This window comes from Gavialis gangeticus, unplaced genomic scaffold (assembly GCF_001723915.1).
Source record: "Gavialis gangeticus isolate Ggan-Ray unplaced genomic scaffold, GavGan_comp1, whole genome shotgun sequence".
In the NCBI taxonomy this organism is placed as follows: domain Eukaryota; kingdom Metazoa; phylum Chordata; order Crocodylia; family Gavialidae; genus Gavialis; species Gavialis gangeticus.
The window spans coordinates 1,221,455-1,240,756 of NW_017729016.1; the positions used below are offsets into that span (position 1 = coordinate 1,221,455).

The 19,302-nt window shown below is 52.1% G+C and overlaps 1 protein-coding gene across 5 annotated transcripts in view; it reads left to right on the forward strand.

The window, feature by feature from the left end:
* Positions 1-19,302, forward strand: part of MPRIP (myosin phosphatase Rho interacting protein) — a 145,838-nt gene that overhangs the window by 97,997 nt on the left and 28,539 nt on the right. For all 5 annotated transcript variants that reach the window (XM_019512647.1, XM_019512648.1, XM_019512646.1 and 2 more), the window contains exons 8-15: positions 4,911-5,052; positions 5,647-5,757; positions 9,104-9,160; positions 11,581-11,649; positions 12,215-12,304; positions 12,784-12,893; positions 16,806-17,397; positions 18,869-18,985. In XM_019512647.1, the coding sequence (XP_019368192.1) occupies positions 4,911-5,052; positions 5,647-5,757; positions 9,104-9,160; positions 11,581-11,649; positions 12,215-12,304; positions 12,784-12,893; positions 16,806-17,397; positions 18,869-18,985 (1,288 nt within the window). The remainder of the gene's footprint in view (positions 1-4,910; positions 5,053-5,646; positions 5,758-9,103; positions 9,161-11,580; positions 11,650-12,214; positions 12,305-12,783; positions 12,894-16,805; positions 17,398-18,868; positions 18,986-19,302) is intronic.

Here is a 19,302-nt window from a genome sequence, read left to right on the forward strand (position 1 = left end):
TTTTTTTTTTTTTTTTTTAATGCTCTTTCCCGTAATCCACTAACGAACCCTGCTTCCGTTTTATCCGTGGGGAACTCATCCAAAATTATTGGACCCACACATACACCCTTTTAACCCAGTGAAGCCGTACTAAGATGCATCTCTTTGTCAGTCTTTGCAGCCGAGCTAACCTGCTCAGGACTGGTCAGTACTATTGGCTTCTCTGCTCCTCTTTTTAGCAGTCTGCACTCAACCACGGCATGAGCATGGGTCTTCCTATCTAAAGAGAGCTACATACTGACTTACAGTAGCTGTAGCTGAGCTAACTGCATCTACTGTCTCCCCTTCTCATAATCCCCATTTTTCAGACCTCTTTTTTCCCCTTTAAAAAAAAAGAAAAGAAGAGATCTTATGGGTAGTTCTAGTTAATGATCAAGATCTGTGTTCTAAGAGGCTGTCATTGATTATTTAGGCCCAAATATTAGCCACTGGCACCTTTTAAAAATACCTATATCCTCCAGATAGATGGATAGATCTATAAAAGATAGAGGGCAAAGATTGAAGTGAGCCCACTGTTTCTGAGAGAGAAATAATAAAAGGAAATGATGATCCACTATCGCCCATCATCCGTGTTGGAGCCCCCCCTGCTGGTCTGCAGCCAGGAGCTGGGTAACTAGTGCTGGTTCTGCCTCAGCGGGAAGTCCCGCATGCAGTGCTGGGGAACAAAGGGATGAGGAAGTCGATACAAGCTCTGCAAGCTTGTTCCTTGGGTGCCAGAGAACATCATGGCATTAGGATGAGGTCTGCAGGCCTCGTTTGTCCTCCCAGATGCCAGCCTGGGTCTGAGTTGGGTGTATGGTGGGATTGGCTCTCCTTTCTCCCAGCTGAGGTTGGAGGCATACGGCAGCACTTCTGCCTGGAGGTGGAATCGCTCACATCTCCGTATCACAGTGGAGTTCTCCAGCTCATGGGATGGAGCCCACTGGAAACGGTTAAACAGCTGGGTGTCATGGGCTCTAGGGCAGACATTATTGTCCCAGAAGATTTTCCCTGGGAGTGACTGGTTGGAATTGAGGGAGATGCCCTGCAATATGGTGCTGGCCAGCTCTTCATGTGTCGCTTCCTGGGAGAACTTGCACCATCCTCTGGGTACAGAGCTGGTACGACGGCTTCTGCTAGGATGCTCCCTCTCAGCCCAGCACTGTGCCCGGCTCTGCTCAGCTGGGAGAGGGGAGTTGGGCTCGCCACAAGAGATCAACCCTCCCTTCAGTAGCTTCCCTTTGAGCTGAGCAGTCTCTGACCATCACGCAATGCTGTAGGCCCCACGGACCCATTCAGCAACGTCCCTGTGCTGCCACAGGACAGTAGGCTGGTGGCTGCAGACCCTTCAGGCCTGGCAGTGGCAGCTCTCACTCCTTTTAAGACCCACCATAAGGCTCCTGGCTTGTGACCACATGTGACCTCCCTTCCAGCCCATGCTGGATCTGAACGTCCATGGAGCTCACCCATGCCCTTGCTTGGGGTTTGCAACCCCTTAGATTGAAAACCGCTGCCTGAGGGGTTTCTGCATCTCCAGGCCCTGACTTCCTGCTGTCCAGCAGCTCCCCCAAAGCCCTTGCACCATTTCCTGAGAGCGGATGCCCCTCCACAAGTACTGTGTGCAGGCCTCAACCCTTCTCACTGACACCCTCTCCAGAGCCCTCAGGCCCTGTGAAGCCAGCTGAAGAGAGGGAAGGGCTTGTGTCCACAGAACCTCCTTCTCCCATTTCCTTATTTATTTCAGCCTCTTCCCTTCCAGTTTCCTCTCCTCCTCGCTCATGCTGGCAAGGAGCAGTGAAACCGCCAAGGGATTACAGCTGGTTCCGGATGGTAATAGCCGGCTGCCTTCCCCCTGGATGGGGCCTGGCTGAATATGCAGGAATTAGGCCAGCGGTACCAGATGTAGAAAAAAATGTCTAAATGTCCCCTAGTGAGAAGGGCTGTGGGGTGGAGGTAGCTGGACTCTGAAGTAAGCACAAACCCAGACTTTGATCCTTACCCCACTGTCCTGTGAAGCCGGTGCCATGGCTGTTCTGGGAGCTACAGGTTTCATACAGTGTTGTGTTCTCTTGGTGCATGTGCCATGCGTGTGCCACGCACCTGCCCTGTTGCTCACCTGGGATGTGCAGCCCACAGCCCTCTGGGGCATTCCCAGGCACTTTGCTCTGTGGACACACAACGGTTTCTTCTTGCTTCCAAGACAGGCGACTTTTAAAAGAGCTGCCTCTTGCTGAGTCCTGGAGTCCAACCTCCTCTGTAAGGAATTGGGCTCTGCTCCAGAAGCACAAGGAGGGGGGTAGTGAAATGCTTCTCCCAGCTTCAGTAAGCCACAGCAGTACCTGGAGCTGCTGGCTGCCTCTGTCTTGGAGTCTCAGACGTGGGTCCCCTGTGTACTGCTTTCCCTTGGCAGAAAGGGTACCTGCTCCTTCCCTTTCATTTTTTTTTTTTCCTTTGGATCTGTCCTGTTCTGTTAATTCCGTGTATCCCCGAGGTAACTTTTTCCTTCCCTATTTCTTGATCCTCTTTTCAGTTCTTCTTGCTGCTAAATAATAACCGAAAACCCCGCTCTTCCAATCAAAGGAAATTTGTTCTAATGATAGCTCTTGTTGTCAGTCTGTGTAGCACCCCTGCATCACGCCTCTTTACCTTAATAAATTAATTCTGTAGCTTGTGTTTAGCGGCCTGGAAAAGATTAACAGCTTGCATGGAAGAAGATTTTCTTAGTGCTAGCTTTGTAGCCAGGCAAGCACTAAGATGGCCCCGCAGCTTTTGAAATGCTCCCTGCTTTCTACTTTGTAGTGTAATTTTGTCTACATGCAGCCAGTGTTTCTAGGGGCCTGTGCACCCCTGGAAACCCATGGGCAGTTGCCACCAGGGCTGTTGGGAGCTGCTCATGCGGGCATGGGATGGAAGGAGAAAGAAGCCCCCCAAACAGGGTCTGTGCCCCCAGTAGCAGCACCTCTCCTGAAGCGTTTAGCTGGCAGGACACCATTCTCACCTGTAATTCAAATGATGATATTAACCCCTGGGGCTGTGATTGGGTTACAGTGATTTTTATTTTCCTGTTCGATGATGAATCCTTGGAATGACTTTTTTGATTTCATTTATTTCGTGCGTAGATAGATTATATCGAATTTCCTTTTCTGTTCGTTCATTTTCCAGCCTTGTTTTCTTCCAGGTCTTGTTGCTCTCCACCTTCTCCTGCTGTGTCGCTGTGTGACGTGTCCACCTTTACCTCGCCTGCTTCGCTACCATCTCATCTCAGTCTCGAGCCGTAGAACACCTCGATGGCACGGCCCCTTTCATGAGAAATCAACCTGCTTTCAATTTTTTTGATTTTAGTTTTGGTTTTTAATTTTCTTCAGCCCTTCATCTGATAGGGCAGAGACAATGTTAATTCATGGGCCTCTGTTTCCTTGCTTAAACCAAGATGGGACCAATGACAAGGGGCACTGTTGGGTTAAATTGAGCATCCAGATGAATTCCTCTTACTGGTATTACTGTGCTTTTTGGCTCAGAGCCTGTGAGCTGCAGTATATGGACATGCTGCCCTGGACCTGTGCATATTCCAGCTGTGCCTGAGCACAGATATCCATCCGCATGCTGTAGCTCGCAGGTTTGAGGTCTTAGATGGTTAAAGTGGAAGATGCTGTAAAAAATTGATTCTAAAAATTAAACTTTCCCTACTGCTTCTGTCTGATAGTGTACTCCCCATCTCTTTGTCAGCAAACACTAAGCTAGTGAACTCCTGGTCCTGTTTGATTTTACTTTGTCGTTTTTAGGGCCTAGCTCTGAGCTGTGGTGTTTGCATTGCAAACAGAGCAGAGGAACATTTACTCTCAGAACATCCCTCAGCTTTTATGAAATGTGGTGAAAACTCTGTTTAAGCTATATTTGAGGCCTTGTGTACCTGACAGTGTCCCTTTGAGAGATGAGTTGAAAATAACTGTTGATAATTGAATGATTTGTTTCTTCTGAAGTGGCTTCTGATTGATGACATGAATTTTTTTTTTAATGCATGTGTTAATGATGAACCTGAGTGTTTGTTTGTTTGTTTGTTTGTTTTTTTATGGGTTCATAGGCTGTGATAAAAGCCCAAGGGCCTCTCTGGTACAAAGAATCTGTCTCTGAAATTTCACACTGCCAGGTCCTTTCCATTCTTCCTGGCTTTGGTACAGGCTCACCAGCCTTTCTTGATGCACTGGTGCTTTTGCAAAATGAGCTGTTTTCCAACCTTTGTATAGTTTGTGGTTTGGGGGAGATCTTTGTGGTTTGGTCCCAACTCCGTCCCGTGGTTTCCCCATCCCCATTTTAGCAGTGGCTTTAATGCCACTTTGGCGTGCAGGTTGTCAGTGGACTTGCTGCTTAGCCTTGCAGGCAGGGGCTGGTTCTACTGCAGTAGAATAACTTCTTTCTAAACTGGGCATGCAGCCTATGACCAATATTTAAATTAGCCCTTTCTGGGAGGGGGAACATCCTTGCAGCTCTGAAGCTACTGTCAGTATTGACACCTCCTATGTCCACCTGGCTCCTTGGGGCTAAGTGTGTGCAAGGGAGGGGGCTGGCTTTCTTGTAACATGGGCCTAGCGAAGACTTTGGAGGTGTTTCCATCTCCTGGCTCAAAGCTGAGCACTCGGGAGTTGCCTGCTACAGCTTCAGAGCCTACAAGTAAAGTCCTGCATGGCAGGTGGAAGTTGGTCCATTGTCCCGAGTCTTCTGCACCACATGGGGATGCTCGGGGAGCTTGTATGAAGGGGCAGGGTGTGTGGCCAGGTGCGGATCTGGGAGAGAGTCCTCACTGCAGGGAATCGTGCAGTTCTGAAGTGACTCCGCACGGTTGCTGCCCTTGCATTTAAATGTGCTCTGGTTTCCTTTCTCTCTCTGTCTTCCAGGCGATCCCAGGTCATTGAGAAATTCGAGGCATTAGATATAGAGAATGCTGAGCACATGGAAACCAATGTGTTGCCAGGTTCTGCCCTCTCCAGTGAGACACGCCAAGGCAGGAGTGAGAAGAGGGTATTCCCCAGGAAGCGGGTAAGGCTCTCGGCTTCTGTCAGGCATGAGGGTGCGCTCAGGAGGTGGGCTGGTGGCTTGGATCTAGCATGGCTAAGATTGGCCCGGCTGATGTTCCTACTTGGGACCTGTGTGCAAGGAGCATGGTCTGGAGGGCGTGGGAAACGGATGCGTGGCTAAAGCAAGCCATAAGCTTGAGGGCGGTAAATCTCATCAGGAACCCAGGCAGGTTTGCTGCCTGCTTCCCAGTCTCCTGCCCACTATGGAACCAGAGCAGAAGATAAATCATGTTCTTGTCTCTGCCTCCCAAAAAAGGAGAGGGAGGCATCAGGTCCAGCAGGGGTGCCAGGGCACATTCAACTGAAAGAAATGGGCTGTGTTGAAAACCCTGCAGCACGAAGTGTCAGTAGACGTGTTGGAGCCAATGTAGTGCTTTGACTCCATCTAAGACAGCCGTGTGCTTGCAGAAGCTCAAAGGCAACCCAAGGCGCCACCTCACCAGCTTTAATTTTTGAGGCTAAAAAACACATCATGGCTGCACAGTTCTTGCAGTGCTCGGAGACTAGACTTGTTCCTCTGGGCTGTCATGATGATCTGGACTCCTTCTCTTTGCAGGACTCCGAAACAGCAGCAGTAGGCTCCATCCCAGAGGTCTCTGCTTCCCCTTTGTCTCCACACCGTAGAGCAAAATCACTGGATAGAAGGTCCACGGAGTCCTCCATGACGGTAAGCCCGGTGGTCATACCTGGATGTGGCAACAGAAGTGCTGCTTTAGGTGTGAATGGAAACAAAGCTTCTAGTCTCAGCATTAGGCTTGTGAGAACCCCCCTCCTGTCCCTTGCCATCATCAAGGAGGACGCAAGGTCATATTCAGATCTGATGTAAAAAGCTGCAATTCCAGTGACTTGAACCTGATCTAAACTTGGCCTCGAGTGTCATAAAGACACCCCCTGTTTTATCTCATCCATGCCAGTGCTGAAGCCTGAGGAGGGATTTGTCTTCCTTAGAGCACTGAGCAGATGCAGCAGCCTCTTGGGAAACCAGTGCCTCAGGTCCTATTCGGCATGTGATTTCCCCCCTGCATAAAAGCCACCTCCCGAGCGCTGTGGTTGGCTGTTGTGGCGTCACGGAGAGGTTCATTTCCTTGCGTGTCCCATTCTCCCTGCTGTACTCCGGATCAGTGCCACCCCTGACAGCCCACTCAGTTTGCCACTCACAGGCTGTCAGAGGCTGCCTCAGACTTTTCCCCCGCGTGCCTCCCTTCCCCCTTAGTTTGCAGCTCCTTCTGTCAAAGTGACTGAAATTCAGTCTTTATTGCACTCACTGGTTTGTTTCTCCGCATCTCTGTAACCTTGTGATCCCAAGAGTCTCCTGAGGACTGGGTTAGCTCTGTCAGACTGGAACATTTATCAGGCAAGTCTGTCTTCTCAGACTCAGGGGGAGGTGCGAGCTCATCTCCTTTGCCTCTGTCCTCAGGCTTTCCTGGTGTGTGCAGCTCGTTCCCTGCCTGACAGCTGTGTGCGGGTTTGAATTGCAGAGGCCTCTCTCAGGCCTGTCTCCACCTGTCCCTTCTGTCTGCAGCCCTCTGCTAATGCTGGTTGTGGGTCAGTGTCTGTAGCTCCAGCGTCGGTTCTCCTCGAGTTGCAGCTCTGGTGCTTTGCCAGAGCCATGTGCGCGCTGTGCTCGGCTGCACATGTGGCATGCGGGGATGCTGGGTGTACTGTTAGCATCCTGAGTGAACTGTTCACAGTGGTTGAACAGCTCTGCTGGCTTCACTCATCCCACACCAGTTCTTCAGTGTTTTAGTCAATCCCTGTGGTTCTACTGCCAGCGTCTTTGTGGTAGCTTTCCAGGCTGCCTCCTCAACAAGGACCGTCTGATAAGATGGGGTGGCTGTCTCCTACGCAGCTGTCCTCCATGCAGGCTGGGGGGGTGCGCAGCTATTGCTGAATCTTTCTCGGGTCCTCCTAGGATCCTGCAGTATGTTTGATAGTGGCCTTGGTATTTCCCATGGTACTGAGCTGAGGTGGGGTCATTGCCTAACAGGAGCACTGGTGCTGGGAACCAGCTGGACTTAATGGATTTGTGTAGGCAGGCTTCCTTTCCTCTGCTCTCCAGTTTGCAGTTGCCACTAGATTTGGGCTGGGTTGTGGAAACCTGGCTTCTCTTCCCCTCTTCCTCCTCCACTTCCAGCTGCTCCTCTGACTTGTTCCTGCTGGGAGTTTTCTAACCCCAAACTCCTGGCACCCATCACTTTCATAGCAGCAAGTTGCAGTGTCCTAAACCCAGGACTGTAGCCCGCTGCATGCCAGTGCACTGAACAGGGGGACAAGGGATCTGGCTCATTGCTCTATGGAGAAGTCCTCTCTTCTTAGAGTGAAATGCTTGTTGCTACGACCTGGCATGAAACCCTTCTCTGAGGAAATCTGACCAGGGCTCCATATGGGGTGGTGAGATGCTGGGATTCCCTCTACTCAAGCCCTTAGGGTATTTCGAGGCCTCGTAAATCAGAGCCCAGCCTTATTTTGAGTCCTGCAGCACCACATGACTGCCAGCTGCCAACCATGCCCAGCCGAGTTTATAAATAGAGCCAGAGAAGCAGGGAGTGAGTGCTAGGAGAGTGTGTGGATGGCAGACTCATGAAGGGCCACAAGGAGAAGGTAGGCCTGGACTTCCTTCCCACTGGCTGCTTAGGAGCTGTTGGGTGGGGGGGAGACATCTGGCTTCTGAAGAGAAACCCCCCTTCCCCTCACACCAGTGAAGGGTTGAACATTTTAGAGAGTTTTGCCTTGGTTCTGTCTGGATGAGGCAAAAGCTGGTGTGCAGCTCCTGGAATTGAGCAGTTACATCGTGTCCCATCAGATGTGCCAAGGCCCTGCCCCTGTAAGGCACGGCCTGGGCAGCAGCTGGCAGCAGCTTGGCGGGAAACAGCAGAGAAACCTGGCAAGATATTCTGGAGGAATAGAGCAGACCTCACATTGTCACTGCTGTCTTCTCCCACTGCCCCCTCCAAGAGCATGTGGTGTCTGGCCAGCCTGAAGCCAGTGCCATGGGAAAGGGTGGGGGTGGGAATTTCTTGAGAAGGTTCCTGCCGGCACCATGGTTGCTGTTGAGGAAACTCCGCTGTGCTGGATTCCAGCATAGCCCTGCCCCATTGTCCTCGATCTTGGACCAGCCAGACTAAAACCAGAAGAGTTTTGGCTTAAGAAACTTGTGTGGGATTGGGTAGCTTGGGCCCATTAGCCAAAACCTGGGTGGACCCCTACAAGCTGGTCAGAAAGCATCTGGAGCCTTGCAAAACTAGCCTTCACCCAGAGGCAGCACACCTTCTGTCTGCTTTCCAGAGAGGACAGATTTCCATCTCGCTGATCTGGGCCAGTTTTCTTGGTGCATCTCTGCTCCCAGTTGTGCTCCCCCCTGCACTTTCCCAGCTGCTGTCTTTTTATTTGTTTTGTGTTGGGTGCCTCCAAGAAGGAAATGGGGCTTGCAGACCTGTCCTGTTCACCCCCCAGGCAAGGCCACGGCTCTGCGTTGCTGTATGCCCAAAGGATTGGGGATACAGAATATCTCCTCCCATCAGCAACCCTGGGAAATTCAGCCCTTTCTGAAGGGGACCATGCAAGGAGTGACAGCAGGGCAGACTGTGCAGCCTGCCTCCTAGGTCACGTACGGCCTGGGCCATGATGGCTTTGTCTGGAGGAGCTGTCTTCTTCATTAGTCATCAGGGATGTAAAGGCTGGCCATCCTGCTAATACCGGGTGCTGCAGCTGCTTCCTCCAAGGGAACTATGTTGGTACTGGTGGCATGGTGAGACACAGGAAGGTGAATGCTGGTGCAGACACAGCCTGAGCAAAGCATGCTGTGGGGTCTCTTTCCTCTTCCAAGAGCTGAAGTTTAGCCCCTGCCTTCTGCTCTGGTGGCCCCAAATCCCCTTGTTCTGGCTTTCCCTATGGCTGGGTTATATTTCATGAGAACATTGCTGTGGTATTTCTTCTCAAGGGAGCTAGGAGCTGGCACGTCATCTGAACCCTTAGAGAGTCTTAAAGTTTCTGTCTTTTCCCTCTCCTTGCAGCCCGACCTGCTGAACTTCAAGAAGGGATGGCTGACGAAGCAGTATGAGGATGGGCAGGTAAGTCCAGCAGGCACTGGCCTCTTTGGTTGCCCTGTTGACCAACTGACCACAACAGCCTCGCCTCGCCTCGCCTCATAGTCATCCCCCTTCCACCCCCATATCTGTATGGGGTGGCAGGAGGATTTGGCCTCCCCATCGTGACTGGGAGCATTCACCTGCCTACATGTTGTGACAACACCCAAAACCCAAGTAAAAGGCCTGGGGTCATGGGCTGGCAGGAGAGGTTACTTGTTAAACATTAACAGGAAAGGCTTCCACCTGCTCAACTAGGGGTGCACAGCACAACCTCAGCCTCCAGGGCTTTCTGCTTTGTTTGTAAGCCTTTCCTGAGGGCAGCTGCAGCTGTGTGTGTGTGGACGAATGTGTATGTGCATCAAATGGTTTTAGGTCTCTTCTGCTCTGCATGCCATGCTCAGCGCTTCTGCTTTCCAGCACAGCAGGTCGGTATTAGCCCTGTTCTGCACAGAGATGTCCTGGCAACCCCAGCTGTGTGAGCTGTGTACAAGTCAGATCTGCCCTGGGGGAGGACTGGCTGGTGCTGTGCCCCGGGGTGGGGGAGGCAAGTTCAGGGGCCTGCTTCTGGGGTTTAGCTTGGACTGTAAGCACTGGGTTTCTCATTCTCTATTAGTCTCCCCTCCTTTATGGCCACTGCCTGTTCAGCCTCAGCGTCCAGGTGCAGAGGAGCCTCTCCAGGCCTCAGGGAAGCAACTGGGCAGAGAAAGAAATGGAATAAAAATGTCCTCATCAGGCACTAATGGGAGCACTCCATGAGGGGATGCAGGGAAGTGCTGTATCATGGGAACCCTCAAGGCTGGCAGTTGCTGCTGACCTGGGAACTAGGAGTGAGCTTGTGCTGCTATTTATAGTGGCGCCCTCCTAGATTTTCTTGCCTTGCAGCCCCCCCACCCTAGCCTGTGCAGAGGAGGAAGAGGGCTGACTCAGCAGCAGGGGGGTGCAGGATCTGGCACCTGGGGGATCGGGGGGTGTTCGTCCACCCTCCCTTCAGAGCACCACAGCCAGCAGGAGGACGACTGAAAACAGCACCTTGCCTGTTGTGTGTTTGTTCTGTGCATCTGATCTGCGATCTCACTCTCTCCCCTCTGAGCTTTGCTCTTTTGCCGCTCCAGAAACCCCCAGTACTAACATCTGGGATCATAATGAAGCTGGGTCTTCAGTGACCTATGAATTTGAGGCCCAGGTTGCAAGTTTGGTAGGATTCAGTTTTAATTGGAAGATATCTCTTGTAATCTCTCTCTCTCCTTGCATCCAAACACAGAAAAAAAAATCATCCAAATGAGAGAGAAAACTGAACAATTCCCTTGTTAATTTGGCTCACAGGGGGACGGAGGGGGAGACCACACTATGGTCTGTCAGATCTCCCCAGCAGTTAGTCCAGGAATCAATGTTTGTGAAACGCTGATATTTAGCTGCAAGGTCCTAAAGGACAGGCCCACCTGTGGGTTCGTGACAAGGAGTTTCACTAGTTTGTGTCCCTCTGTCATCTCCTGCCATATGCTCAGATCACAAGCTCTTTGGGGCAGAGGCACGTTTTAGTTCTGTGCTTAGCCATCACCTAGCGCAGTGTGCTCCTGGCCTATGACCAGGGCTGTGAGACGCTGTGGTGATGTAGATAGTAATGGTGCAATAGTTCCATCTGAACAAAGCGAGGGGAAATAACTGGAAATAATAATGAGAATTTGGGCTTCTCATCCAGTATAACAGAACTACTTAGACACAGGGGCAGGGTCCATGTACCTGGGTTATGTTAGCTGCATAGAGCAGGCCTAGCTGCATGCACAGCCAGCACTAAATGGGGTTCTGGCAGAGTGCGGAAACACAGGGTATGTCTGCATTGCAGGGCTGGCCCTTCTTATGGACATTCTGGGCAGTTGCCCTGAGCAGCAGAACTGAAAGATGGTGGTTTTAGAGCCAATCAGCAGCTTGTGTTTGCTTGGTGGTGTTAGCTGTGTGAGCTTGGGGCTGGTGTATGATGCCTGTCAAAGGTCAAAAGCAACGAAGATAGTCTTTCCAGGGCTACGAAGGCAGCCATTAAAGTCATCCCCTTGCCTCAACTGTGTGCTGCGATTGCGCCCAGGTGCTCACACTGGGTGTCTCTGGAATTGTTATGGGCCAGTGTTCAGTCAGCTAAACAGGTGTTGCCACCCAGGGGTGGGCTGGGCTCCCACAGACGAAAGCCATGTACTGGGCCCATCCCAACTTCCCCTTCTCTCTTGCTCCTGCAAGAGTGTGCTGGGCTCACAGCTACTGCCCAGAGTTGGCCTTGGCTTTGCCACCTTCTGAGATGTCGTGCAGGGGGAGGGGATCACCCTCTGTTTGGTCCTTACCCAGTGATACCTGTTGCCCCAGGCAGGGGTAGAGTGCAGCATGTTGAAGAGCCTGCCTTGTTTGTTTCCTAGTGGAAGAAACACTGGTTTGTGCTGACGGATCAGAGCCTGAGGTACTACAGGGACTCAAAGGCAGAAGAGGTAGGTGTCTCTCTCCTCGGAGTCTAACCCTGTTTGTTTCAGGGTCCAAGGAGTTGCAGGTGTTTTGTATGGGTCCTTCACCCAGCATTCCTCCCCACGAGCATGTGTGCATCCTAGTGTCCAGGATCCTCACTGGCTGCCTTGCAAGAGAGCTAGAATGTCTGGGAGCACACCCAGATGGACGGTGCTCCTTGCTTCCAGCCGTGGGAGAAGCTCTGGCCAGGCCCATCCTTAACCTCTGAGTCCTCAAAGATTTGGGGAGATACAGAGCTGGGTGCACCACCTCTGTCCTGAACAAGCGTTTTATTGCTCAATGTCCCAGGTCCACAGGTCCCTCGATGGGGCTGAGAGCACATCTGATGTCTCTTTTAGGTTTGTGCCACTCTGGGGTCTTCAGCTTTGTCTCACCAAAGTGATACTGAGGTTCAGGCAGACCTCGAGAGGAAAACTCAACAGCTTCTTGTTAAGATGCTGCTTTAGGAAGAAAGCCCAGTGCCCTGTCACATGCATGTACTATGGTTTTGGTTTGCAATAATCCTTCAACCTTTCCCTCTCGTTTCACCAGGCAGCTGATTTGGATGGAGAAATAGACTTGTCTACGTGCTATGATGTCACTGAATACCCAGTTCAGCGTAACTATGGCTTCCAGATCCACGTAAGGACGATTCAGAGAGGGGAACTGGTGGAAGCAGGGGGTGGAGTGGGTGTGGCAGGTACTTTCTTATCAGAACAAACTAGGGAGCCCATCTCCAGCAGCTCCCAGTGCTGGATGGATGATAACAAGGTGGAACCATTCTTCTTGTATATCTCATGGTGGAGGCTTGCCCACAGTGACCACCCCTCTCCAGGTGGGGACCAGCCAGTGCTGGTGGTAAGATCTGGGAAGAAGTGAAGGGGATGTCTGTGAGAGCTCATTCTCTGAGCCCACCAAAGATAATCTCGATGACAGACACTGATATACACCAAGCAGTTCTATTTTGGGTCTCAACCATGGTTTCCATCCTGAGCCTCCTAAAGGGGGCCCTAGGCAGCCAAGCCCCGTAGGCAGTGTGTGGGAATGGGCTGTTGCAGCCTGGGTGGAAGGAAGGAGAGTGGCTGTTTGCCATGCTGACCTGCCCCCTCCTCTTTCCCTAGACTAAAGAGGGGGAGTTCACCCTCTCCGCAATGACGTCTGGAATTCGACGGAACTGGATTCAGACAATCATGAAGCACGTTCGCCCCACCACTGCTCCCGATGTAACCAGGTAAAGGACTAGGAACAGCTGCACCCAGGGAGGGATTTCCTGCTCACCCCTTATAACCACCCCTGTAGCTCTCTGGCTTGCTGTACAGAAATAACCCTGCCCATACCTCTTCCTGACTCTGCTCCTTGTTGGTTTTTCTCACCCTCTCCTGCTTCCCTCTCTCTTTCTGGGCTCCGGTTGGACACACTGTGTGGGGAACGAGCCTGCATCAATGGTTACTCTTGGCTGCGTGTGCAAAATCCAAGGGGTGGCTTAAAACACGTCCCATCACTTTCCCATGTGATAATGCTCCTTTGGCTTCTGGGCCTGGGCTCAACTCTAGGGGCAGTTCAGCATAACTAGCCTGTTGGCTCCAGGGGGCAAATACCTGCATTTAAATCGGAAGCTGCTTTAATTCATTTTGTAGACCATGCCCAGTGAGAAGTCCTAGGCCTCTGACCTGCCAGACGGCAGCGATCGCTGCTTCTCTTCACACCTTAGATTGAGGAACCTTCTCCAGTCTCACTTGCCAATAGAAGGCACCCAGAAATCTCACTGTACCTGTTGAGAGCCTGCAGCTCTGAGCAAAGCCCTTGACCTTCTTGCAGCCAAATGCCATCACGCGTCACCGCTGCAGCAAGCTGTGCACATCCTGATGCCCAGTTCCTGACCATCTGTTGTGCAGTGAGTTGGACTCACCCACACGATTAATGCCCTCTTCTCCTGTCCCTGCTCCAACGGAAGCAAATAAAGGCTCTGCCTGATTTTGATGGCACCACTAGAAGAGTTCTGTCCCCGCTCCCCGCATCCCCCTCCCCCCCAGTGCTGTCTAACCGGAGGTGTTCATGTTATATCTCTCCCCTACCTGCACCGCTTAAACACCCGCCCTCAGACAGAGCTGTGTGGTGGATCTCTCATGGGTCTCAGGGAATCGTCCTCTCTCCTCACTCCTGCATATGTTTGATTTCCATGCATTCCCAGGAAAAACTTCTCTTTGAAACTATCGGTGCTGAAGCCCAGGTTGGAAAACTGTGTTCTCTCCTGTATTAACGTTTTGTGGTTTGTATACCTTGTGATTCACTGCATGCCCCCCTTTTCTGCACTTCAGATGGAAAGTCCCGCAGTTTTCATTTCTTCTTTTAAAACTGAAAAAGCAAGAAAGAAGGGAAGAAGCAACCTGGTTTTGACACTTGATTTCCCCAGATTGGTATCTTCCGATGCGAATAGATAGTGGTGATTAGGCCCAAGTGTATCAGAGGCAGTCACATCCTTAATGATTAACGTAAATTCCTCTTTTATTAAGTTGGCCAAAAGAATTCTCAATGCATGGCAGAATGTTTTCAGCTCCGTGAGGATCTGATTAGCTTTGTGAGTAAGAAGTATTTTACCATGGGGCTGAATGTAAACCCCTTCCACTCACAACTGTAAATTGAAACCATCAGATAGGAGTGCTGGGCCCTGTGCGCTGGATGCCATGTCACTAATGCAGTGATGCCCTTTGCCCTAGTGCGCATGTGGCATACAGCAAGGGGCTCAGTGTATCGTATGTACCTTGCTGCACGTTGCTAGCATGCACAGGCTCTAAAATGAGTTCTTGAAAGTGGGGATTACTCAAGAAAAATTAATGGCAACCTCTTGGCCTTACATAGCTGTTCCCCCCTTTACAAGCCAATGCAGTCTGATCCTCTTGGTTTGATTTGAAATTCCACTTGTCCCACTTTACCCATAACCTGGTCCCTTGGGAAACTGCTGGCAGACGTGACTGGAGTACGTTTTGGGTCATTCTGCTGCGCAGGAGCATGGTGGCATTGATCCTCTCTGGGCTGGAGATGGGGGCAGCACCCCAGACTCTTTTCTCTCCTAATTCTCTTTTCCATTGTAAGACCCCTCTCATTTAAAATGTGGCTTTATCCAGTAACAAGCTGTAGCCGGAGTGCCTGGTTTTCAAGAGCACTTTGGTATCATCCTGGATCTCCTTAGGGTTAAGGCCCAAGGGGGTGAAACCAGCTCTGAACTGGAGCTGGGCAGCTTTGTCACATTGGATGGGGTTTGTTTTGTGGTTGCACGTGGCAGAGCTGAAGAGTGAATCCTCTCCAGGCTGGTTGCAGAGACAAACTTGCCATGGCCCAAGTGTTTGAAAGCTCAGCCTAGCTGAGCTGGACGATTGACTGTGGAAGGAAGTGCATCGGAAGATACTAGGGTTGGAACCATGCAGTACCATTCCCCCGCGTCGTTCTTTTCTTTGCAAGATGCACACATATATGAATATGTTTTGGGGGCTGGCAAGGGGGTGGGGAGATGCATTTCTGTTGTAAATGCTCTAGGGGACCCCACTCCTGTTCGGCCCTCTCCCGGTGGTGGTGGTCTTCATGCATGGAGCTCCATCGTTAGGTACCGTGTTAGCCCCGATTTGGCTGCACTGCAGACCGGACAGAATGGCTTTGTGGCTCCGTTCGCTCTGTCTCCGTGGAAAGCCAGGGAGCTTGATACTCAGTGCTGTGCTATTAGCACAACTGGGGGGGTGGAGGGTGCGCTTACCTTCTACAAGGCAGCTCTAGGGCAGAGGGAGGGAGGGGACAGTTATTGTAGAGCTGCGGTTCTTGGGATTCTGGTAACAGCCAGGCCTGAGCAAATGCCTGCTGCTCGCTTCAGGACAGGAGTCTTCTGTGGGAAGCTAATTCCATGGAGCTGGCTCAGGGCACTTTCATTAATTGGATCTTATTTTTCTTTTTGTTTAAATCCAACCTGCATGCTCCCAGGCCAGCATGTCTGCAGTTGTTTAATACATGATTCTAGATGATCCGTAGAGGTTTGAAGATGAATCTCCTTTCCCTACTAACACTTGCCCTTTCCTGCTTGGCAAGGATGCACCTTCCCTCACTTTGACCCCGGGCTCAGCACCAGGAGGTCCCTTTAGGCTGCCCAAGCAGCTGATGTCCTTGGTGACGCTTGTGGCCATGTGCACAAGAACTCTTGGTCCTCGCAGCATCTGCAGCGGCACGTTGGAGTGTGCGGTCTCCCTCGTGGAGGCCGACATCGCAGAGCCCTGCTGTACAGAGAAGCAAGCCTTTGCCAAGCTCAGACAGCAGCGCTTAGCTTATTAGCCAACACCTCTCAGGGCCACTGTATGCTTCCCTGTGTCTCTCCTCCCACCACTGCTAAATGGCAGCCTGCTCCTCTTCCTTTGGGAGCTGTACCCTGGCACCTGTGAATCCATGGTCACCTTGGGAGTGACCAGTAGCAGCAGCATGACAAGAGTGTGACCGTGGCTTCACTGAGTTAGCTAGGAGGAAGGAGCAGGTTGGTCAGAAAGTCTGGGCCTTGGAGGGGCAGAAGGTCACTGGCTGGCATGGCAGGAATGTGGCCTTCAAATCCAGCCTGTCAGTGATGATAGCTGGTGCCTGATACTCTGCCTTAGCCCAGTTCTGGATGGACAGGTGCCCACATCCAACCAGCTGGCACTGTTGCTGCCTTCCTTGTGGCTGGTATCTGCAAAGGAGCCCAAGGCCCCCAAATGAGGAAGGCAGAGAGGAACCCCTAGAGCTCCTTTGTTGCAGGTCTGGCTGGGTTGGGAATGGTGAGCCCACTGAGCCACAGCTGTGGCACAGCGGCTTGGGAGCACCCTGGGAAACTTCACTGCTGGCTGTCCTCTGCCTGCTCTGTGCATCAGTTACAAGGCTTCACTCCCCAGCGGCATCAGCCTGGCTCCTTTTGCCAGTGCTGACTTCACGTGTGGAGCTGCTGGGAGAAGGGAGGAGAGAATTCCGTGGCAATGGGAGAGGGATGCACATGACCGCACGTGGCGTTCAGGCAGGCTTAGTCTCCCATTTGCTTGCCTGCCGCAGTGGCTGTTTGAGGCGTGAATGGGCAGTGGTTCGTGCCACAACGCAGCTCTGAGTGATGACGTCTTCCCTTCTTTGTCTTTCCTTGTAGTTCCTTGCCAGAGGAGAAAAGCAAAACCAGCTCTTCCTTTGAGACCTGCCCAAAACCAAGCGAGAAGCAGGACTCAGACCAAGCAGAGATAGACCCTGAGCAGAGGCGGAGCCGGGCTCGGGAACGCAGGAGGGAGGGGCGCTCCAAGACCTTTGACTGGGCCGAGTTCCGCCCCATCCAGCAAGCCCTGGCGCAGGAGAGAGCCAGCACGGCGGAGTCTGCCAAGAGCGGCACCCCCACCTTCCCCAGGGAACCCAGTGTGTTGGACACAGATGCTGGGGAGCTGGAGAGGGAGCGCGCACGGCGGCGGGAGGAGAGGCGCAAGCGTTTCGAGATGACTGATGCTGTTGATGGGACAGGTTCGGAAGATGTGCTGCGGATGGAGGTGGACAGGGTCCCAGGCCTGCCTGTCACTACCGACGTTAAGCCGCAGAACGTTCACGTGGAGATCGAGCAGCGGTGGCACCAGGTGGAGACGACCCCCCTGCGCGAGGAGAAGCAGATCCCCATCATGCCTCTGCACCTGACGCACTCGGAGGACAGGGAGGACAGACTCTCCAAGCACCACCTAACCACGCTGCTGGAGAAGGAGGTAATGGGGGAGCCTGAGCCATGACCTGTCTTAGCCTGTGCTGTGAGAGGTTTGCAACTGTGAAATGAGCAGTAGGACAGCTCAGGCCAGTGGCTGCATTTCAGTCCTGTGTCAGGAGCAGAGGTGGTAAGTGGATGCTGCAAGGCCTGAGTGAAAAGATGCAGAACCCAGATCCATGTCCCTGGCATTCCCCTTTCCCCCTCATTTTGGTTGCGATCGCAGCTGTCACAGTTCCTGCCTGGATGGTTAGTACAGTGGGCAGAGATGACTGTAGCAGGGTGCCAGGGCCCAGGGCAAAATCAGCCTGTGCAGGGCCTGAACGCAGCAGCGGGGGTGGGAGGGTGGCGAGTGGCTGGATGCAAAGTCAGCCCAGCTCCATGGGGCCCCCCACAGTGCAGGGCCTGGGGCAGTCGCCCCAATTTTTGCCCCCCCAGGATGGCCCTGGGAGTGGGGACCCTTTGTCCTCCTTTTCCAACCAATCCATCCTGTAGTGATAGGGGCTGCGGATTTTGCTGTTCAGTAACAAGTCTCCCATGGGGGGAGCTGGGCATTTTCCCTCTGGAGAGCAGGGTTCAAAGGTAAGGATGTGACTACTCCGCCATTCAGCTCTGCATTCCAGTCCCATCCTTGAATGTGATTCTGCATGGGCAAATGTGAACACGCAATGCCTTGGCTAACCTAAACGCCTCTGGAGCATACGAAGATGGGTGCATTTTTCTAGACCAGTGGTTCTCAACCTTTTTAGACTTGAGACACTCCTGGATAGACTTGGCACACCTCTCGGGAAATGCCAGCTCTTATTTCTCACTCTTTTTTGCCTACAGAAAAATAACAGTAGGTTTTTCTGTCGCAAAGAACTTAGAGAGTCCACAACTGTGGATTCCTAGTTGAAATCTATGGGTTTATCTTGTGAATCGTGTTTGCAAACCCGATTGCTACTATTTTGTGGCATCCTAGAGCACCCTTGAAAAGATCTTGAGGCAACCCAGGCAGCCTGGTGGAGGATCACTGATTTAGACCCTCTTTGCGGAGCCAACATTGAACAGTCTTATGTTTCAGGAATGCCACAAATTAGCTTTTTCTTAAGTCCTTAGGAGAGGTGGATGGGAAGCACAATTTGCTTGGAATAGACCCCAGTCAGGAACAGCAGGGGTTGTGGGCTGCAGAGCAGTCATGGGCCTGGGTTTAGAGTAGCCAGGTGAGTTGCAAATCAGAGATCCGTTGAGGGCGGAAATCTGCACAGCATTGGCTGGGCCATGCCGGGTTCCAATGAGGGGAGTTCATCCTTCACTTCAGCGAGCCTTAAAAATGAACCCCATTGACAATGTTATTGTTGCTAGGAGGGGTTTTGGCAAAACAGATAAGGCCCAAATTACAGAGGGAGGAGAGAGAGCTCAGCCTACTCCACACAGAGCAGCTGTGTACATCTTCCCTAGTCAATGCTTTTTGGCTCTTTGTTCTTTCCCAACAGCTGGAACAGAGCCAGAAGGAGGCATTGGACCTGCTTGAGCAGAACCGGCTCCTGCAGGACCAGCTGAAGGTGGCTCTGGGCCGGGAGCAGAGTGCCAGAGAAGGCTACGTGTTGCAGGTAGGAGGATGGGGAAGGAGAGAGACGTCTCCTTCATCTGTCACTGGACCTGAAAACAAATCTGTTGGGCTTCAGTCCAGGGCACTCATGAACACATCTGGGTTAGAGTGGAAATGTGCAAAACTGACCACATGGCAAGACTTGGGTCTTTCTTACATGTCACCGTCCTCCTCCGCATCCACAAGGTCAGGTCTTCAGCTGTTCTTTTATGGTCCCAGTGGGAGATGGATGGGGGGTCTCTGCCCACAGCTCACCCGAGAGCAGCCAGTTTAGCCAACAGCAGGAGCCCTGGTCTCTGCAGGGCTCAGAGGGAAAAT